General features: G+C 38.5%; 1 protein-coding gene across 5 annotated transcripts in view; it reads left to right on the top strand.

Moving 5' to 3' along the window:
- Positions 1 to 23,237, top strand: part of lig3 (ligase III, DNA, ATP-dependent) — a 131,427-nt gene that overhangs the window by 20,378 nt on the left and 87,812 nt on the right. For all 5 annotated transcript variants that reach the window (XR_011348698.1, XM_069910904.1, XM_069910906.1 and 2 more), the window contains exons 4-5: positions 760 to 954; positions 7,661 to 7,812. Coding sequence is in view for 4 of the 5 variants with exons in the window: in XM_069910904.1 (XP_069767005.1) it covers positions 760 to 954; positions 7,661 to 7,812 (347 nt within the window). In the remaining variant the exon portion in view is untranslated. The remainder of the gene's footprint in view (positions 1 to 759; positions 955 to 7,660; positions 7,813 to 23,237) is intronic.

The following is a 23,237-nucleotide window of genomic DNA, read 5'->3' on the forward strand; positions in this document are numbered from 1 at the left end:
AAATGGCAATGAGGGAGATAGATCAGCTCGTTAAGTCGTGTCATTGCCAACAATCTTGCACTCAACGTTAGCAAAACCAAAGAGATTATTTTGGACTTCAGGAGGAAGTCAGAGGAACTCAACCCAGACCTCATCGAGGGCTCAGAAATGGAGAGGGTCAAGAACTTCAAATTCCTGGGTGTTACCATCTCCGCAGATCTGTCTTGGAGCCTACATGTCAATTCAGTCATGAAGAAGGCTATACTTTGAGGTGTTTGAGGACATTCGGAATGCTAATGAAGACTCCAACTTCTACTGATGTACTTCTACAGTGACTGCATCACTGTCTGGTATGGAGGCGCCAAATATCAGGACAAGAAAAAACTCCAGAAGGTTGTTAACTCAGCCTGCGACATCACAAGCATCAGACTTCACTCCATCGAGGACATTAACAAGAGGCGGTGTCTTAATAAAGTAGCTTTTATCCTCAAAGACCCCCACCACCCAGCCCATGCCCTCTTCACTCTGCTACCATCAGAGCCTAAAGACGAGCACAAAGACAGCTTCATCCCCGCTGTCGTTAGATTTCTGAATAATCAATGAACCAAAGACACTGCCTGACTTTTCATGCTCTATTTTTTTATTTATTGTTGTAAAAGTGTTTTATGAACTTTTGCATTGTGTTGCTGATGCAAAATGACTTGTTTATGACAATAGATTCTGAATACCTGTTTGACGGTGCGGTTCCATTAACTGTAATCCTGTATTTTTTTTCCTCAGCTAAAGCGGGGACCCCCAGTGACAAGCCCTCTACTTCTGGAAGTGCACCATCGATTGTAACGTGTGACCCCAACCATAAGGATTGTTCCTTGAGGGAATTCCGTAAACTGTGTGCCATGATTGCAGACAAACCGAGTTATAATACTAAAACACAGATCATACAGGACTTTCTGAAGAAGGGCACTGGAGGGGATGGTAAGTAGAAGCTTTTTAGTTTTTCAAACTTCTCTGAATGTGTTTCATTTTTTTTAAATTTTTTATTTTTCACACCATAAATCACATTAGCCATGATATACACTTTTTCTTTTTCACACATATACAGTGACTTTTTCTCCCCCCCCCCCCCCTCCCTCCTCCCAAGCCACCCCCCCACCCCCCCCTCTCATCCATTTTAGGTATACAATCTAGGTTGCATTAAGCCAGTCAGACAATGTTGTCATTCAACAAAAATACACCAGAAATTCTATTGAGTCCATTCTTTTCTTTCCTTCTCCTTCCATCAACTTAGGTAATGTTTGTCCCCGGTAGGTTTTCGCTATTGTATTTAATGTAAGGCTCCCATACTTGTTCGAATATTTCAATATTATTTCTTAAACTATATGTTATTTTTTCTAATGGAATACATTTATTCATTTCTATATACCATTGTTGTATTTTCAAATTATCTTCCAATTTCCAGGTTGACATAATACATTTTTTTGCTACGGCTAGGGCTATCTTAACAAATCTTTTTTGTGCATCCTCCAAATCAATTCCAAATTCTTTGTTTTTTATGTTACTTAGGAGAAAGATCTCTGGATTCTTTGGTATATTGTTTTCTGTTATTTTATTTAATATCTGATTGAGATCATCCCAAAATTTTTCTACTCTCTCACATGTCCAGATTGCATGAATTGTTGTTCCCCTTTCTTTTTTTTACATCGAAAACATCTATCAGATACTGTTGGGTCCCATTTATTTAACTTTTGCGGTGTAATGTATAGTCTGTGTAACCAATTATATTGTATCATACGTAGCCTCGTATTTATTGTATTTCTCATCGTTCCAGAACATAATTTCTCCCATGTTTCCTTTTTTATCTTTATATTTAAATCTTGTTCCCATTTTTGTTTAGTTTTACCATTTGTTTCCTCATTCTCCTTTTCTTGCAGTTTAATATACATATTTGTTATAAATCTTTTGATTAACTTTGTATCTGTAATCACATATTCAAGGTTACTTCCCTCTGGTAAACTCAAATTTCTTCCTAATTTATCTTTCAAGTAGGATCTCAGTTGGTAATATGCCAGCGCTGTATCTCCAGTTATATTATACTTATCTCTCATTTGTTCAAAGGATAAGAATCTACTTCCTGAAAAACAATTTTCTATTCTTTTAATCCCTTTTTTTTCCCCATTTTCTAAAGGAAAGGTTGTCTATTGTAAAAGGGAGTAGCTTATTTTGCGTCAATATTAGTTTTGGTATTTGATAATTTGTTTTATTTCTTTCTACATGAATCTTCTTCCAAATATTGAGGAGATGATGTAATACTGGAGAAGTTCTATGTTGTACCAATTTTTCGTCCCATTTATATAATATGTGTTCAGGTATCTTTTCCCCTATTTTATCTAATTCTAATCTCGTCCAGTCTGGTTTTTCCCTTGTTTGATAAAAATCTGATAGGTATCTTAATTGTGCGGCTCTATAATAATTTTTGAAGTTTGGCAATTGTAAGCCTCCTTGTTTATACCATTCTGTTAATTTATCTAGTGCTATCCTCGGTTTCCCCCCTCTCCATAAAAATTTCCTTATTATTTTCTTTAACTCTTTAAAGAATTTTTCTGTCAGTTGTATTGGCAATGCCTGAAATAAGTATAGTATCCTTGGAAAAATGTTCATTTTAATACAGTTTATCCTTCCTATCAGTGTTAGTGATAGATATTTCCAATGCTCTAAATCGTCCTGTAATTTTTTCATTAGTGGATTGTAATTGAGTTTATATAATTGGCCTAGATTTTTGTTTATTTGTACACCTAGGTATCTTATTGCCTGCATTTGCCATCTGAATGGAGATTCCTTCTTAAATTTTGAGAAATCCGCATTATTCATAGGCATTGCTTCACTTTTATTTACGTTTATCTTGTAACCCGACACTTCTCCATATTCCTTCAATTTCTTATATAATTCTTTTATTGATAGTTCTGGTTCTGTTAAGTACATTATAACATCATCCGCAAATAGACTGATTTTATATTCCCTGTCTTTTATTTTTATTCCTTTTATATTATTATCTATTCTTATCAATTCTGCTAGTGGTTCTATAGCTAGCGCAAACAATAAGGGTGATAGTGGGCATCCCTGCCGTGTTGACCTGCTTAAGTTAAATTGCTTTGATACATGCCCATTTACTGTCACTTTCGCTAACGGTCCCTTATATAATGCTTTAATCCAATTAATATACTTCTCCGGTAAACTGAATTTTTGCAATACTTTGTGAATATGTTTCATTGAAGAAAAAGTACAATCTACTCTTTCGGTCACACTCAATTTTATGTGCCACAATTGAGTCACCCTCAGCTTCTATAATCTAAGAAAACAAACCCAACCTATTCGGTCTCTCCTCTTGGCTGAAATACTCCATCACAGACTCCCAGTGAATCTCCTCTGCATTACCTTCAGTGCAAATACATCCTGTAGTATGGCAGCCAGAACTGCACACAGTTCTCCAGCTGTGCCTTAACTCATTTGTTATATAGATGTACTCCAACCTTGCTGCTTTTGTGCTTTATTTCCCGGTCAATGAAGTTCCCCCAATGCTGCTTTAAACACCATACCTACCTGTGCTGCTATTTCAGGGATTCTTGGATGTGAACAGAGGTTCCTCAGTGCTTTGTAGCACCATTAACTGTGTACATCCCAGCCATAGCCTCCTCAAATGCAATGGTTTAGGTTTCGCTTATTGTTGTTTTGCCCACTTTATCAACTCGTCAGTCTTATGTAACTGAAGAAGTCAAGATGCCACAATGTTACCCAATGTTCATGTCAATCATGTGGCAACTTACTAAACAAGGAATACAGTACTAATTTCTATGGTACACTGCTAGTCACAAGCTTTCACTTGCAAAACTATCCTACAAACATCACCCTGTGCCTCATTTCATCAAATTTGGGTTTCATGGGCTGGAAGGGGCTGATGCAATGCTGTATCTCTAAATTAAAAAAAAAAATTCTAATAGATCCCAAAGGTTCTTAACCATTGAACAAGTCTCCAATCTGAGACCTTGCTGAAGGTAGTTTTTGTGAAGTGAAACAGCAGACTCTGTGATTGTAGTAAAAGCACAGAAATGCAAAGGAAATCAGCAGGTCAAAACTAATGTTTTGGGCCTGATGCTTTCTTCAGTGGATGAGTAAAAAGCAGGCACTTGCCTGAATCAAAAGGCTAGGGAGAAGGGAAGAAAGGGTAGGGGGTGGAGTACAAGCCAACAGACAAAACGTGTTAATTGGATATAGATAGGAGGACAGGAGAGAGCAAAGGGGAGAATTGATTAGAGGGAGGGGATTGTCTTAGTGAAGGGTGGGTGAGGGAAGGGGTGAAGGGAGGAGGGAGGGGGAAGGGGCGGAGAGGAAAAGGGGACATAGGAATAAATGGGGGGGGGGGGGGGGGCTAATGGAAACTGGAAAAGTCTGCTTTTGCCATTCATTTGGTGAGTTCCCAGGCTGAATGAGAGGTACTTTCTTCCACTTTGCGGATACTTTCAACCTGGCATCGCATGAGACCGTGGACAGACATGTCGGGAATTAAAATAAGTGGTCACCGGGAGATCCCCGCTATTGAAGGGGACCGAGCTGAAGTGCTCAACAGTGATTTCAAGTTTGTGCCCACTCTCTCCAATGTAGAGGAGACCACAGCAGGAACACCAAATGCAGTGGATGATCCCTGCAGATTCACAAGTGAAGTGTTGCTTCGTGCGGAAGGGCTGTTTGGCCCCAAATGCTGGTGAGGGAGGAGATGTGGGCACAGTGCAGCTCCTCTTGAGGTCAGAGGGCAATGAGTAGAAAAGGAGGAGTGAAGAAGGAAGTCATGGAGGAGCATTTCCTGTGGAAGGTGAAGAGGGGTGGAGAAGGGAAGATGTGTCTGGTGGTATAATAATTTAGAAAGTGGCAGAAATAGCAAAGAATGATATGTTGGATCTGGAGATTGGTGAGGTGTTATGTGAGGATAAAGGGTATCCTCTCCTTGTTGCATGTGATGGTGGAGGAGGTCAGGGCACGTGTGGGTGATGGAGGATGTGTGCATTCGGCCCAAATTGATGGTGTCAGAGGTGAAGCCATTTTTGTCTTTTTAAAAAAAAAAAGAGGACATTTCTGATGATCTGGTCTGAAAGATCTCATCCTGAGAGCAGATGCGGTGGAGAGAGAGGAATTGAGAGAAAGGAATGAAATCTTTAAAGGGGACAGGTGTGAAGAGGTGTTGCTGAGGTAGTTGTGGGAGTAGGTGGGTTTGTAGAAGATGTGAGATTTTTTTCCTGAGATTGGGAAAAGGAATGTGCTGCTAGAGATAGACCAAATGAGTCTGAAGTTGACAGTAAACCTTTTCCACTTTGGTGCATCGGTGTGCTTGTTGTGGAGAGATTGGACATCCTGGGAGATTGCTTCAGCTCTTTCTGCTGCAATAGTGGGGATCTCCCAGTGGCCATTCATTTCAATTCCCCATCCCATTTCCTTGCTGGTATCTTTGTCCATGGTATCAGGGCCAGCCAGACTGAGACCACCCACAAATTGGAGGATCAACACTTAGTATTATGTCCAGACATCCTCCAACTGGATGGCATAAATTTAGTCTTTTACAGTTTCTGTTAGCACCCCCTGTTTCCCCCCCCCCCCATCTATCCCTATGTCACCTTTTTTTCTAGCCCTGTCTCTCTCCTCTTTCCCCCATCTACTTTCCCCCAGCTCTGCTTTCACAAAGCCAACCCCCCTCCTCATCAATTCTTGACTTTCCTCTACCTTTCCTCCCATCCATAACCAATTAACACCTTGTGTCTGTTGGTCTGTGCTCCTCCCATTGCCCTTTCTTTCCTTCTCCCCAGCTTTTTAATTCATGCCTTGAAGGGTTCAGGCCTGGACTTTACCTCCTAACTGAGTTCCTCTTGTGTACGTTGTGAGACGTGCTGAATTCTGTGAATTGTACTTTTCCTCATTAGCACCTCCTTTGTTTTTAAATATCACCAAATTAGTTTGACAGGCTCTCTCCTGCTGGGTTCTCTTAACTGCAGGTTAATTCTATGCCTCAAAATTCTTTTTCCAATAACTTCCCAACCACTGATATTAGACGGCCACGCTATATTTGCCTATCCCTGCTACCCAATCTGGACCAAAATACCATATTCACTGTTATCCAATCATTTTGCACCTCTTTTGAGATCTTCATCCTATTCTATCTACCAACCTGTACAGCTAGAATTGATGAGATGATGACTGAACAAATTGGTTTCAAATCTAAAAAACGCCTTTACAGCACCAGTGATTGGGACCGGATCGGGGTTTGAATCCCGCACTTTCTGTAAGGAGTTTGTACGCTCTCCCTGTGTCTGTTTTCTCCAGGGGTTCCAGTTTCCTTTCACCATTCAAAACGTACTGGGGCTTTTGTTTAATGGGGTGTAAATTGGGTAGCATGGACTCGTGGACCTAAATGGTATGTCTACATTAAAAAAATATTAAAAACAACAGGAATATTTCCTGATGAGTTTTTCCCCCTTGTAAATAATATTGTCTGATATAAGCTACTTGATATCCATGTTGTACTTGCATAAAATCTGGTATACAGATAGTTTCCCTCATTTCCAGTTAAAATTTTGAAGGCCTGCTGAGTAAGGGCCTAGAAACCTACTGACCCTCTCCAGCATTGTTTCAGTTTTCCCAAACCTGCAGTTTTATTTTAAAATATTAATGCAGGATTTCACAGCTGTACAAATTGTACCAGTGTACAATAAATCCTAATGCTGGAGGAGTGAAACACAAGAGTGAGTACCCACACCTCCTCCTTGACCACCATTCAGGGCCCAAAACCATCCTTCCACGTGAAGCAACATTGTGACTCTTCTGGGGTCACCTACTGCATCCAGTGCTCCCGTTGTGGTCTCCTCTACGTCAGAGAGACTGGGCTCAGACTGGGAGTTTGCTCTGCTGAGCATCTCGGCTCTGTCTGCCACAATGGTGTGGATCTCCCAGTGGTCACCCATTTCACTTCCCCATCCCATTCCCTTGCTGACATTTCTGCCCATGGTTTCATGTACTGCCTGACTGAGACCACCAACAAATTGAAGGAACAACACCTCATCTTCTGACTGGGCCCCTCCAACCAGATGACATCGACTTCTCTGTTTTCGTTTAAAAGCTCCCAACTCCTCACTTCTTTCCCCGTCACTTTCTCCCAGTTATCTCTTCCTTCCCTATCTCCTTTTATATAGATAGAATAAATTAAATTCTCACCTCTCCCCTTATCATATGCAGTTAACTCCTTTTGTTGGTCTGGATTCCTCCCCCATTGTCTGAATTCTGAGATTTTCTGCTTCTGGCCTCTAACTGCTTATTCCTTGAAAAAGGGCTCAGGCCCGAAACATTGGCAATATCTCTTTGTCTTTTATAAACGTTGAAAGGCTGGCCGAGTTCCTCCAGCATTTTGGTGTGTTTTTACTACTCATGCCGGAGGAGCTCAGCAGGTCTGGCAGCATCCCTGGAGGGAAATGGACAGTCAATGTTTCGGATTGAAACCCTGCTTCAAGACTAACCCCCAATTCTGCCATTGTGCAAGTTGCTTCCATCCCTACCCCACCCCACCCATCTTTAGCTCCCTCTTAAAATGCAGAGAAGGCAGACTTTTACAATGGATTTTACAAAAAAGTTTTTTTTTAAACCTCAGGTAAATTCCATGGAGATGTGTATCTGACTATAAAGCTACTTTTACCAGGTGTGGTGAAAACTGTTTACAACCTGAGTGACAAACAGATTGTCAAGCTATTCAGCAGAATATTTAACTGCAACCTTGATGACATGGTGCGAGACTTGGAGCAGGTCTGTTGTATTTTTTTTTAAAATTTAAACTGGTAGAATGATAGACTGCTACAAATGCACAATGGAGATGATGAAGAGAAAAAGAGATGTGGCTGGTTATGTGAAGAGCAAGTATAGATTTATGATGTTTTGAGCATGTACCTTTCATCAGAACTAAACAATAAACTAAATATTTTAATAAAATTCAGGCCAACTATAGAGAGAAAGTGAGGGGTTAAAATTATCTAAAAGTGATTGTGAATTGCAGTGCCAATATGAAAAGTATTTGTTTCTATATATTGTGTGGTAGGGGTTGGGTGGTGGAAGCAAGGAAATTAACTCATTTTGATCTAAAAGAGAACTTTTAGGTTGGCAAGTCTAATATGATGACAAGAAATTTATTGAAAAATAACATGACAGAATTAATCTGTACAGAGAGGCAGGAATTGATAAAGGATAATTGGCAAAGCAAAGAAATTTGAATGTGCTGAGGAGGTTTTTTTTGTATATAATTAAGTGGAGTGTTTGATGTGGATTTGATAAGATGGGTTTCTTTGGAATGGAGAGGGCTGAGGGGTAATAACTGTGAGGAGCATATATGGTGTAGATGGTTAAGAAACCTCTTGCTTTAGCAGTGATGTCGATGACCAGGGAATGCAGATTTAAGGTAAGGAAAAAGGAGTTTTTCTCCAGAATATTGCTGAAAATTAGAGTACACTTCCCAAGAGGGTGGTGGAGACAGGAATTCTCTCAATATTTAATTTGGAGGAGCATTTGAAGCATGCTGACTGACTCATGGATAGAATGCTGCAAAAGTGCACTGAGTTGGTGGGGAATGGCCACGTGTCAGGCCACCCAATTTCCATGGTTTAAATTGGAAAATGGAGGGAGAATTCCTTGGACCCACTATTCACTGTATGTAGTAATTAAGGCTCTTTTAAATTGCTAGCATTATTTTTTTCCAGGTTCCGAATAATTTTAGAAATTGAGGTGTTAATTTAATTAGATTAGGTAAAGGCTGAGACACAAATCCTCATCAATAGTTGCACCCTGAGAAATGAAGACATTTTAAAAGGCACGTTGTTTGGGCAAGGCTCAACATTTTGGTCAGGGTTGTGGGGGTAGTTGGAGGAAAAGGAGCAAAATCAACAGATCTTAAAGCTGAGGTTCTTCAGTTGATAGTAATTGCCTAAAATAATGTCAGTATTTCATTAAAGACAAAGCCAATGAACTTCTCTCAATACTATAAGACCACAAGACACAGAAGAGAAATGGGCTATTCAGCTCATTGCATTTGCCCTGCCCTATGAACAACTTTAAACTGTATTAGTGAATGTTTTGCACATAGAGAAGAAGAGTTTACCAGTTGCAGAATTTTATTCCAATTTTCATTAGAAATATGAAGGTTGAGTTCTCTTTCCCAATCATTTTTAAACTTTTCAAAAGTCCCAGAATTTATTTTTGTAATTATATTATATAATTTAGATATCACACCTTTTGGAGGGAATTTTGAATATAGTATATCCTCTAAAACAGTCGTAGTCTCCCGATTGGGAAAAGAGGGTAAAGTCGAAACTAAGAAACTCCTAATCTGCAAATATCGAAAGAAATGAGATCGAGGTAAATCATATTTCATGGATAATTGTTAAAATGACATGAAAGAGTTATCCAAGAATAAATCCGAAAAGCATGTTATACCTTTAACTTTCCAGAGTAAATAAGCTTGATCAATTAGAGAGGGATGAAAAAGGAAATTTAGTACAATAGGAGTTTCCAAGATAAAATGACTTAGGCCAAAAAATCTCTGGAATTGAAACCATATACGTAGTGTATGTTTAGCCATTGGATTATTAATTTGTTTATATAATTTAGTAAGAGTAAAAGGGAGAGCAGCTCCCAAAATAGAACTAATTGAAAAATTTTGTATCGGTTTAATTTCTAAATTTACCCAATGGGGATTTAGAGATAATTCTGAATAATTCAACCAATACCTTAAGTAACTAATATTAATTGCCCAGTAATAAATTCTAAAGTTGGGTAATGCCAACCCTCCCTCCAGTTTAGATTTCTGTAAATATTTTTTCCCCAATCTAGGATTCTTGTTTTGCCAGATATACGAGGACAATTTAGAATCGACCTTATCAAAAAAAGATTTAGGAACAAAAATAGGTATAGCTTGGAATATATATAAAAAATTTAGGTAAGATCATCATCTTAATAGCATTAATTCGGCCTATCATGGATAGGGATAATGGTGACCAATTGGTAAGTAAACTGCCGATCAGGTCCAATAGAGGGAAAAAATTAGTCCTAAACAAATCTTTATGTTTTTTAGTAATCTTAATCCCTAAATATATAAAATGGTCTCTAGATGTCTAAAGATAAACTCCATCGCTTTTATTCTCATATCGATCCTATATGTGATAAATGTCAATTGGAAATAGCTTCCCTTAGACATATGTTTTGGTCCTGTCCCTCTTTACAGAATTGTTGGAAGGAAATTTTTTCCATTATATCTATTGTTTTGAATATTGATTTACAACCACATCCCATTACTGCAATTTTTGGATTACCTATGATAGATTTGACTTATTTATCTCTTCCTGCGGATCGTATGATTGCTTTTCTTACACTAATGGCTAGAAGATCTATACTATTGAATTGGAAAGAGGTTAATCCTCCCACTGTTTTCCAATGGTTTACCCAAACTATACTATGTTTAAATTTAGAGAAAATTAGAAACTCTGTCTATGAATCCCCTTCTAAGTTTGAGTTAACCTGGCGACCATTTATTCAATATTTTCATTTGTGGTGAGTTGATCTGGCTCTGTTTTCTTTCTATGATTATGTATGATAATTGGGCTGTAAGATGAGATCGGAGTGATCGGCATGGTTTAGCTATATCTGTAGGTTTTTTTTTTAAAGTTTTTTTTTAATTCAGATTTGTTTTTTCTTTTTTGGGTTTTTTTTTCTTTTTCATATATTGTTATTAATTATATCCTTGGGAAGATGATCATTTTAATGCAACTTACCCTTCCTATCAGTGTTAGTGGTAAATCTTTCCAATGTTCTAAGTTATCTTGTAATTTCTTCATTAATGGCTGATTATTTAATTTGTATAGATGGCCTAGATTATTATCTAGTTGAATACCTAGGTATCACATTGCTTGTGTTTGCCATCCAAATGGTGATTCTTTCTTAAACTTTGTGAAATCCGCATTATTCATTGGCATCGCTTCACTTTTATTTGCATTGATCTTGTACCCCGATACTTCTCCATATTCCTTCAATTTCTTATGTAATTCTTTTATTGATATTTCTGGTTCTGTTAAGTATACTCTGACGTCATCTGCAAATAGACTGATTTTATATTCCTTCTCTTTTATTTTTATCCCTCTTATTTTATTTTCTGTCCTTATCAGTTCTGCCAAGGGTTCTATAGCTAACGCGAACAGCGAGGGAGATAGTGTACACCCCTGCCTAGTTGACCTGCTTAATTTAAATTGGTTTGATATATATCCATTTACTCTCACCTTCGCCAATGATCCCTTATATAATGCTTTAATCCAATTAATATATTTCTCTGTAGGTTGCACCTCAGTAGTACTTTGAATAAATAATTCCATTCTACTCTGTCAAAGGCTTTCTCTGCGTCTAAGGCAACCACCACTGTTGGCGTCTTGTTTCCTTGTACTGCATGGATTAAGTTAATGAACTTACAGATATTGTCCATTGTTCATCTTTTCTTTTTTTTTTAAACTTTATTTATTTGTTCAAAAAACAATTAGTATATGACATATACAACAATTAACCATAAACATGAACGTTATTTTTACATATAGAAAAAAAGAAAAAAAAGAAAAGAACCCCCCCCCCCCCACCTTCAGCCAACTCTCCTAAGGAGAGCCATAAAGAAAGAAAAAATATTAAAGAAAAATTAAGTATACATATTAAGATCTAATCAATGTAAATATTCTGAATACAACGACCACATTAATAAAAAAATTATAATTATCACCCGAAACATACATAATTTTTTCCATTATTAAACAATATCTCATCTCATTATGCCATCTATTAATATCAATCATATTTGTATCTTTCCACATACTAGCAATACATTTTTTCGCTACAGATAAAGTTAAATATACAAAAGCAAGCTGAAACCTATCTAATCCCAAGCCTTTCAGAGGTTGCAAACTACCCAATAAAAATACTGTTGGATCTAAAAGTATTTTAATCTTATACAGGTATTCTAAAAACAATTGAATTTTCTTCCAAAAGGATTGTATATGTATACATGACCAAACAGCATGAAAAAAAGTTCCAACTTTATTACCACATCTAAAACACAAATCTTAAAAACCATACTTTTTTAATTTTTCAGGTGTTAAGTATAATTGATGTAAAAAAAATTATAGTTAATCATTGCATAACGTGCATTTATCAATGTAGTTACACTATCATAACAAATATCTAACCAATCATCCTCGGAAAAAATAAAACCAATATCCGCTTCCCATTTACTTTTAGATCTATCCCAACCCTTTTTATCCATACCATCCTGTAATATTTGATACATGGAGGAAATATAACCCTTCTTTGGTACCTTCATAAGAAAAGTCTCAAATTTAGTCATTTCAGGTAAAATCATCTCTACCAAACATACGTTTTACCAAAGATCAAATTCGATAATAGAGAAACAAAGAGTTCTTATCAATACCAAAACTGTCCCTCTTCTGATTAAAAGATAAAAATTTACTCTCTTTAAAACAATCTCCCAAATTTTTCACACATTTAAATCTCCAATGCAATAAACTTCAAATATGTATTGAAAAAGAAATAAGTTGATTATTATACAACTGAGTCAAAGCTGATAATTTACCCCTAAAGCCTATCATTTTATTTTTCTTTATCCATAACTTCATTAAATGTTTTAGTATAGGCACGTTATATTGTTGTAACAAATTTATATTCCATCTAAACAAAAATTGATGTATTTCAAACTCAGAAATATTTGCCATCTCAATTTTGGCCCAACTGGGAGGCTGTACCAAATCCATCAATGAACTAATAAATTTAAGTTGGGCTGCTTCATAATAATTTTGAAAATGTGGTGAACATAATCCCCCTAACTCATATTTCCAAGTTAAATTATTCAAAGCTACTCTTGAAAATTTACCTCTCCATAAATATATCTCGAAAAAAAATATTATCAAGTAAATATGGAATAGATTGAAACAAAAATTGTATACGCGGAAAAACATTCATCTTAATTGTATTTATCCTACCCAATAAATTAATAGGTAAATCTTTCCATTTAATCAAATCAGTTTTAATTTTTTTTATTAACGGAACATAATTTATATAAAGATTGTTAATTAACATACAAAATTATAATTTGATTAGTCCATTTCAAATTAATAATATTCTTATAAACTGAATGAATCTCCTTCACTTACCGGTAATATTTCACTTTTTTCCCAATTAACTGTATATCCAGAAAGACATCCATATTGTATTAAACACACCTTCAAATGCAAAAGTGACTGAGCTGGGTTTGTTAAATACACCAATACATCATCAGCAAATAAATTAATTTTGTACTCCTCGTCTAAAACTTTCATACCTTGTATCTGTGTATTTTGTCTTATCAGCTGTGCTAAAGGTTCAATCACTAACGCCAACAAAGCTGGTGATAAAGGACAACCTTGATGAGTTGATCAAGTCAATTTAAAATGTTCCGAAATCAAATCATTCGTCGATACCCTAGCTACTGGTTTACTATATAGAGCCCTAATCCAACCAATAAAGAAAGGACCAAACTTAAATTTCTCCAAAATTTTAAACAAAAATTCCATTCAACTCTATCAAATGTTTTTTCTGCATCTAAAGATATCACCATCGGGTGCTCTGAAGATTGTCGAAATCTATTAATCAAACTAATTACGCGCAAAAATATTATCTGAAGCATATCTATTCTTTATAAAACCTGTTTGATCCATATGCATCAACTTTGGTAAAAACTTAGCCAATCTATTCGCTAATATTTTAGCTATTTTATAATCTACATTTAACAACGAAATTGGTCTATATGAAGCTGCTTTCAAAGGATCTCTTTTTTTTGGGATTACTGTGATTAAAGTACTAGAACAAGACTCAGGTAATTCATAATGTTCTCCAACTTGACGTAATACATCCCCAAACACTGTAGATAAATTATCATAAAAATTTTTATAAAATTCAACTGAAATTCCATCATCACCAGGCGATTTACCTTTCGGCATTTCCAGCAGAGCCGTTTTAATTTCCAAATCAGTAGATGGTTCTTCTAACTCCTGTATATCTGCATCCTCTAATGTCGGTAAATTCAACTGTGATTTTTAAAAAAAAAAATCAATCGATCCAGTTTCTTGTTTTCCTTCAGATGTATATAACTTTCTATAAAATGAACAAAATCCATCATTAATCTCACGAGGTTTATAAGTAATAAGAGAATTCCATCTAACACCATTAATAGTCCTCGAAATCTGTTCTTTCTTCAATTGCCACACCAATACCTTATGTGCTTTCTCTCCCCATTCATAATACCATTGTTTAGTCCTATTAATCACACATTCAAATTGATAAGATTGCAAAATATTATATTCCAGTTTCAACCTCTAATTCTATTTTCTGATCTTCTGTAGCATCTTTCTGGAATTCCTTTTCTAACTCATCAATCTGTTTCTCTAATTCAAGACTCTGATTTAATCGATTCTTTTTTATTTTAGAAGTATAACTAATTATTTGTCCTCTCAAATAAGCTTTCATAGCATCCCTTAATACAAACTTACTTTGAACAGAATTAGAATTTTCTTTAAAAATTAATTTGTTTTTTCAAAAAATCAATAAATTCCATATTTTTTAACAACATTGTATTAAACCTCCAACGATAGGCCACTTGAATTATCTCAGAAGTTGCATATGTAAAATATAACAAAGAATGATCTGAAATCACCCTACTTTTATATTCCGCTTGTTGTATTTTCTCTTGTAAATGTGCCGATACTAAAAAAAAATGTAAATCCTTGAAAACGATTCATGTGCAGATGAATAAAAGGAGAAATCTTTCTCTGTTGGATTAAGACGTCTCCAAATATCTACTAAATTAAGATCTTTCATCAACGCTTGAACCTGAACTGCCATCTTAGATTTCTTAACTTTCTTCAGAGATTTATCTAATAAAGGTTCCAAAACACAATTAAAATCACCACCAACTAAAATATTATCATTAGCCTGACCCAAACATAAAAATGCATCTGAAATAAATATTTCATCATCTGCATTTGGGGCATAAATATTAAGTAAAGTCCAAAATTCACTAAAAATCTTTCAATTCAATTTAAGAACACATCCTGCCTTTTCCTCCATTGATTATAATTCAAAACATAAATTTTTATGTATCAAGATTGCTACGCCTTTAGCCCTAGAATTAGGGCTGAAGAAGAATATACATGCCCAACCCATTCCTCTTTAATTTCATACTTTGCTTCACATTCAAGTGTGTTTCTTGTTTAAAAAAAAGCAATATCAATTTTCATTTTCTTAATATATGCCAAGACTTGCTTACGCTTAATCGTACTGTTTAATCCTCTAACATTAAAAGTAGGAAACCTCAACTTTGACATATCTACTATTATTACTAAATACCAATAATATCAACGTATATAAGCCCTCCAATAGGAAAAAAAAATCACAAATTAAAAGCTAACTAAAATAACAATAAAGAAGAAAAAAAATCCCCCCCCCAAAAAAAACTGCCAAAAGGTAGTAATCCCTAAACAAAAATTGGGTGTGGGTCACCCACCAGTGGCTGATGACTAGTAAAGAACTTAGAGCAAATCTCTCCCTCCCCAGCCAAACAATGAATAACATCAAAATATAATAACAAAAAAATAAAGTAAGAAAAAGAAAATTCTTCTTTTCATCCAAGAGATTCCAATCTCGAAGATCCCATTTCAGAAGAAGTTGGACTCTTTCCATTCCCGTTTTTCCCATTTCTGCCATTTTTTCCGTTTGCAGAACAACCAGATTTTTCTTTAGGAGACAATGGTGGACTACGTCTTTGTCCTCTTATATCTGGCAATGAATCAGTAAAAATCATTGCTTCATGATCATTCTCAAAAAACCGAAATTGATAGTCTCCATAAAACACCTTCAACACTGCCGGGTAGCGAAAAGTAGACTCATAACCTTTGCGCCACAAAACTTCTTTAACTGGATTACATCGACGTCGACGTTGTATGACCTCTTGACTCAAATCAGGATAAAAAAAACTCTGCTATTCTGAATCAATAACAGAGTTTGTCGTTATCTCGTATTTTGCACATCGAATTATTACCGGTCTCGGTGGTTGACCAGCTGAGGGTGTTCTTCTTTGAGCTCTATGGGCTTTCTCCAGTACCAATCCTCCAGAAAAAAATTCTTTCCCTAATACTTGTGGGATCCAGTCTTTAAAGAAACGAAGAGGATCTTGTCCTTCTATACCTTCTGGCAAACCAACGATTTTCACATTATTCCTTCTGCTTTGATTCTCCAAGTAGTCTATTTTCCCCTCTAACTCCTTCTCGCGTTCTCCCAATTCTATGACTGATTTTTCAACCTTCAACACTTTTTCTGTGTTAGAAGCCACTTGTTTACAGTCCAAAAAAGCAGTCTGAAATTTTTTTTAATTCTTCATAAGATGCAACCACACGTGCTTTAATTATATTCAATTCTGAACTTGGCATTTGAACCATCTCATTCATTAGAGGTTGAATGACTGCATTTAATTGCAAACACCGTAAGTCAGAAAAGCTCAGCCCTTCTCTCTGATGTAGTGGCAGAACAAGGTAACTGCAGCTCCTGCTGCAACTTGTCAGGTCTGCTTTGTTCGAGAATGAGCAAGTCAGACACCAGACTGAGTCGAAATCAAGGTTCTTTATTACCGGATTGTAACACTTGCAACTAACAGTGTTAGTTGGAGAAGGCGCATTCTCCCGATATCAGCAAGTGGTGTTTTTTTATGCCTCAGGACACGCACTTAGTAAATTATCATACCATTACATTGTCCAATGAATAAGCTGTTGCTACCCTTCTCTGTTAGTCTGCTGCACATCATCTTGTTATTGCCACACTTATCTTGATCGTACAAGGTCACACCTGCATCCTGTTACTCCTTAGTACTGGGTGACTCCTTCTCCGGTCCCAACTCATGATGTTTTTACCTTACAATCCCACCTTTGTCCTCCGCGTTACATTAGTTCGCCTATTATTGCCAAGCTCTATACGGGTTCTGTTCACGGGGTTTTTAGGCTGGTGGGCGAGGGCTCCCCCCAACCCTCTTTAGCGTATACCTCCCATCCGTTTCCCCGATCCCATTGCCCGTTTACAAGTTTTCTCCCCGTTTGCCCCCAAGCAAATAACTGGCTATCCCTTCTAAGCATTTGTAATTAGTTAAGATAAAAGTTAACGTTTGTGCTACAATCTATTTTATAATATTTGTTCTACGATCTATTTTATAATCCCTCCTCCCTGTCGCATTCTCCATCAGACTCCGGATCGATCTCAGCATTTTTTGACGCCTCCTGTGACGTGAGATAGTCCCGCTCCGTAGCTTGTAGAGCTTGATATTTTGGAGGCAGCTCATCACAGTTGGCAAAGGCTCTCTCAGTGGTCTTCGTGACCAGCGTTCGAATGCATGGAATACAACAACAGCCACAAGTGATAAAAATAGATACAGAAATGAACAATCCTAGGAAAAGTTGTCCCAACATTGTGCCCCATTTCCCAAACACTCCATGTAACCAGGACAAAACAGGGTTAGAGACTCCAGATTGGGCTTTTAATTCCTTCGCCAATGCCTTAAGTTTTGTAAGCCCCTTAGTGAGTGACCCATCTGGCCCTGTGTTATTAGAGATAGAAGTGCAGCATAGATCTCCAAACATGGCACACACTTCGCCTTTTTCCGCCAGGACCATATCAATCGCTATCCTATTCTGAAGCGTCATAAGGGAAGTTTCTGACAGTTGTTGGTGTACTGCCTCAACAACGTCCCTGGTCAAATTTGTAAGGCGCCGGACATTATAGTGAATTAAGTTTTTTTTAAATTTTTTTATTTTTCACACCATAAATCACATTAGCCATGATACACACTTTTTCCTTTTCACACATATACAGTGACATTTTCTCCCCCCCCACCTCCCTCCTCCCAACCCACCCCCCCCTCCCATCCATTTAAGGTATACAATCTAGGATACATTAAACCAGTCAGACAATGTTGTCACTCAACAAAAATACACCAGAAATTCTACTGAGTCCATTCTTTTCTTTCCTTCTCCTTCCATCAACTTAGGTAATGATTGTCCCCGGTAGGTTTTCGCTATTGTATTTAATGTAAGGCTCCCATATTTGTTCGAATATTTCAATATTATTTCTTAAACTATATGTTATTTTTTCTAATGGAATACATTTATTCATTTCTATATACCATTGTTGTATTTTCAAATTATCTTCCAATTTCCAGGTTGACATAATACATTTTTTTTGCTACGGCTAGAGCTATCTTAACAAATCTTTTTTGTGCATCCTCCAAATCAATTCCAAATTCTTTGTTTTTTATGTTACTTAGGAGAAAGATCTCTGGATTCTTTGGTATATTGTTTTCTGTTATTTTATTTAATATCTGATTGAGATCTTCCCAAAATTTTTCTACTTTCTCACATGTCCAGATTGCATGAATTGTTGTTCCCATTTCTTTTTTACATCGAAAACATCTATCAGATACTGTTGGGTCCCATTTATTTAACTTTTGAGGTGTAACGTATAGTCTGTGTATCCAGTTATATTGTATCATACGTAGCCTTGTATTTATTGTATTTCTCATCGTTCCAGAACATAATTTCTCCCATGTTTCCTTTTTTATCTTTATATTTAAATCTTGTTCCCATTTTTGTTTAGTTTTACCATTTGTTTCCTCATTCTCCTTTTCTTGCAGTTTAATATAGTGAATTAGGTTGATCCTATTTACGTTTTTATTTGCTGTGATGGGAAAGATTGCACTAAATATAGGAAAGTTTTCAAACCCAGCTGCAATCTCATCAGCTAGTTTAAATTTGTCCGGTATATTCCGGGCTTGGCCAATTGCATCAATCCACACCCCGTCAGGGTTCCTTCCTTCTGGCCCCAGGAGTCCAACACTCCTTCTTCTTCTCCACATCCAACCCCCTGTGTGGTGTAGATCTAGGGCATCCTCGTCCTCCTCCTGCCTTTCCACAATCAGGACTGGCGCATTAAGCGTTACTAAAGCACACCGACCATTCCAGTTAGAGGGGAGCCAGTTATACAGCACTCTACCTCTGCAAAACCACCAAATATCTGCCCTAGCCTGGGTCAATCGGGTAGCATTTCTGCTGCCCGTGAGATTAACACGAGTCCTGCACGAGTCACTGGGTAGCCAACCCATGTGGAAAGCGTGTGCCGCTGTGTTGTTATTGGCGAAGCAAGTAACATTACTTATGCCCGTGGATCTAAAGATAGGGGGGTCACATTGGCCGGAGCTATGGGAAACGCCTGTTCCCATGTCAGACACTATTCAGTGGGTTAGACTCTGACATTAGGTTCAAGGTGCAGTCCATAGCATCTGTCTCCTCAAAAATCGATCTGCTCATCCGTAACGTTGGCCTTCCCCGGGCACAGATCCAGCAGTTTCCATACCTTGCCTGATCCGCATATTTACCCATCTGTTCTATCCAGGAGTTTGACTCATCTATACCTGTCTCAATTGCTATCTTCTCTCCCCTGGACAGCTTCTTACTATCAAATTTTTGCACTAACTCCTCTGTAGAAGTGGGTTTGGGTATGTTCTTTGTGTAGGTTTGTAAGTCAAACCACTCCCCAAGGGTCTTTTCCATTTACAAACACTCCAATCATTAGGTAGAGGAGATCTCCAGGTTCTCTCCCTGTGCCCCCCTCGCGTGTCTTAGAGCTTCATCCCTTCATATTCCACGGGTTGTTCAGCCCCGCTTTTACTGCCAAAATCAGGGGATTTTTGCCTTTCATAGTATGAGTAACGGCACCACATATCAGGGAGACCTTAGTGAAAAAATTATAAAGGGGTCTGCTGGACCCTTTGTTAAGGGGCTTTCTTATCCATCTAGTGTCGGGTCCTGTCCACCACCAAACCTCACCCCAGGACGGACATACATGTAGGCCCCACTCCGGATATCCTCTCTGAAAGTTACACATGTAAACATCATATCCTCTCCAGGACGCCTCATTCCTACCACACGCTATGACACTGCATAGATCGAACTGGAAGGTGCTAACCTTGTCTTTATCTATCTTCAGAATAACTTTGGCCCCGCATGGATCCGAACTACCCTGTTGGCTTGTTTGGCAACCCATCAGCAGGAATGCCCATAAGGCCCTCGGCATTGTCCACATGAGTCTCATCATATTTTCCAATACTCGCTACTTGTTGTTTTGCCTTGGAGCAAAAGGCAAAATGATGCCAATTATTATCCCCTGGTTTGTCAATTCTTACCGACCTATCTGTCACGGCGGTAACAGTGTATGGTCCAGTCCATCTAATTTCAGTCCAATGTACCTTCCCTGGTTTACGGATATACACCAGGTCTCCCTCCTTCACTGGAACTCCTTCAGTGTCCGTGTTCTCCTTATTTGCATTCGCCACCTGTTGTGAAACTAAAGCATCCATATTACCCAGCATCTGCATATAATGGTCCAGTTCCACTTCCCTTTCTTCCCAATTCTTTACCCAGGCTGGATCAGTCTTTGGACCGGGCATGGGTTGACCCGTTAGAATCTCATGTGGTGACAGGAAGGTATCTTTGGCCTTCTCTTGTCGCATAGACATCAGTACTAATGGCAATGCCTCAACCCAATTCAACCTGGTCCCACCCAAAACCTTTCCTAATTTGGATTTTATCGTCCTGTTTGTCCTTTCTACTAGCCCCTGGCTCTCAGGCCTATAGACACTACCGAAACGGTGTTTGATCCCTAAGTATTCTTCAACCTGTCGGATCAGCTCATTCTTAAAGTGGGACCCATTATCAGAGCATATTCTGCTGGGGACCCCGTAGCGGGGTATCAACTCTCGCGTCAGCCAGCCTATTATACTATCCGCATCCTCCCTCTTCGTTGGGACAGCCTCCACCCACCGAGATATCGGTATCCTTCCTTTGTCCTAAGGTCAGTACCCATATCTGTATAGTCAATATAGATCTCTTTCCATGGGGCTCTTGGTACTGGAAATCGTAAAAGCGGGTGGGGTAAGGTGATCCTTTGGTTATGCCCATTGCAGATAGTACATTCAGCTCTAAAGTTGTCAATGTGCTCGCGTAAGTGGGGATTCCACCAATGTTGTTTAAGCGTATTATAAGTTTTGGTGGCGCTAATGTGAGTCGGCCCATGTGCTTCTTCAAATAATAGCGGAAGTAATTGGCGGGGGGCAACTATCGTACCTATTGGGGAGCGCCAGACATGTACTGTCCGATTGTCATCTCCTGTCGTGTAGCACCGCGTTTCATCCATTCCTCTTTCTCACTTGGGCTAGCTTTTTCCTGTATTTCTATCAGGTGTTCAATATTTGGTGGGGGTCCCTCTCCCTCCTTCTCTTTTTGGTCACTCAACTTACTACTATTTTCTCTTCTCTCTAATTCTTCTTTTTTGCCATGGGTCCTCAGAATCATCCCCTGTCTAGGTTCTTGATATCCAGTAACCTGTTTGGCTGCTCTGTCAGCCGCCGTGTTTCCTTTCCCTTCCTTTGTGTTTTGTAGGGAATGGCCTGCCACCTTAATTAGGCTTAGAGCCCGGGGAAGCATGACTGCCCTGACAAGTCTCCGTAAAACCAGATCATGTCGGACGTTTTGTCCGGCTGCAGTCCGAAAATCCTTTCTTATCCAGCCTGGTGCTTCAATATGGACTGCACTCCAAGCATACGCAGAGTCAGTATAAATGTTAACCGATTTACCTTCGCTCAGCTCCAATCCTCTTATGAGCCCTATCACTTCTGCCAATTGTGCTGATGCCGGTTGGGGGATGATAGAGGACTCTACTAGATAAGGTGCATCATCCACCCATCGTACCACTGCATATCCCGCCACATTACCCTCTGAACTTTTATGGCAACTTCCGTCTGTAAATAACTCCCAATCCACCTCCTCCATGAGTTCCTCAAATAGCTTCTCCCTCAGCTTGGAATCTATCTTGACTCTTGCTACACAGTCATGCGTCTCCATAAATCCCGAATTCAATCCTCTAGCCATATTGGAATAGTTGTCCCTTGGCGACCTGAAGGTGATGTGAGGACCCTTAGGGGCGTCCTCCATCTTAATAGATCTGTTGGCTGAGAAGCTGAAGGCACTAGACATTAAAAGGGCTGAGACACTGTGGCCTGTATTAATAATCAGGGGATGACAGAGGACAATATGTGCGGTTTTTTGTATCGTTCTAGCTGCTGTTGCGAGATATCGGAGACATGGGGCCTTTCCTCTTTCTACATTGTCTAGTCTGCAACTATAGTAACTCAATACCTTCCTTCGTCCTCTATCCTTCTGATACAGAACCGAGCTAACAATGCCCCCAGTTTCAGCCACGTCCAAGTGGAATTCTTTACTATAATCCGGATTAGCCAGGCTGATCGTTTTCCCCAATTCCTGTTTAACACGCAGGAAAACCGCCTCGCGTTCTACATTCCACCTGACTGGTTCCTTAAGCCTTCGGTGACCTATCTCCGTGACCATTTCCCTCAAACCCTGGGTCAAACTCACATATCCTGAGACATAAGTTCGACTGTATCCACAGAGCCCTAAAAATGCTAACATGTCTTGTACTGTTGTTGGTTTTCGATAACCTAGTATCGTTTCCCAATGTGTCTCGGACGTGGCCGTACCATTTTTACCAACGAGTCTTCCTAGGAAAGTTACCACCCTCCTTCCGATCTGACATTTCGACCTCTTTACTTTAAACCCTGCCTCACCTAGGCCCCTTTGTAAAACTGCTGTCCCCATTAGGCACCCATGTGCCGTTCTTCCTGCTAATAGCAGGTCATCTACATACTGAATCAGCGTAACATCTTCTGGGAGCTTCAATTTCACTAGGATTTCACTAAGGGCCTGATTGAACAGTCCTGGACTGTCCTTATAACTCTGAGGTAATCTAGTATATGTGTTCCGATTCTCTTGGTAAGTGAAAGCGAACCAGTCTTGGCATTCCTCGGCTAATTTTAAGCAAAAGAATGCCAGATCAATGACAGTGTAGTATTCGTGATCTGGACTCAGAGCCCTAAGTGCAACGTATGGGTCTGGGACTGGTCTTCCAATGGTCTTGGTAGCAGAGTTAATTTCCCGGAGGTCGTGTACCATCCTCCAGTCTTTTCTACCTGGTTTGGGGACAGGCATGAT

Source organism: Narcine bancroftii, chromosome 14 (genome assembly GCF_036971445.1).
Source record: "Narcine bancroftii isolate sNarBan1 chromosome 14, sNarBan1.hap1, whole genome shotgun sequence".
NCBI lineage: Eukaryota > Metazoa > Chordata > Chondrichthyes > Torpediniformes > Narcinidae > Narcine > Narcine bancroftii.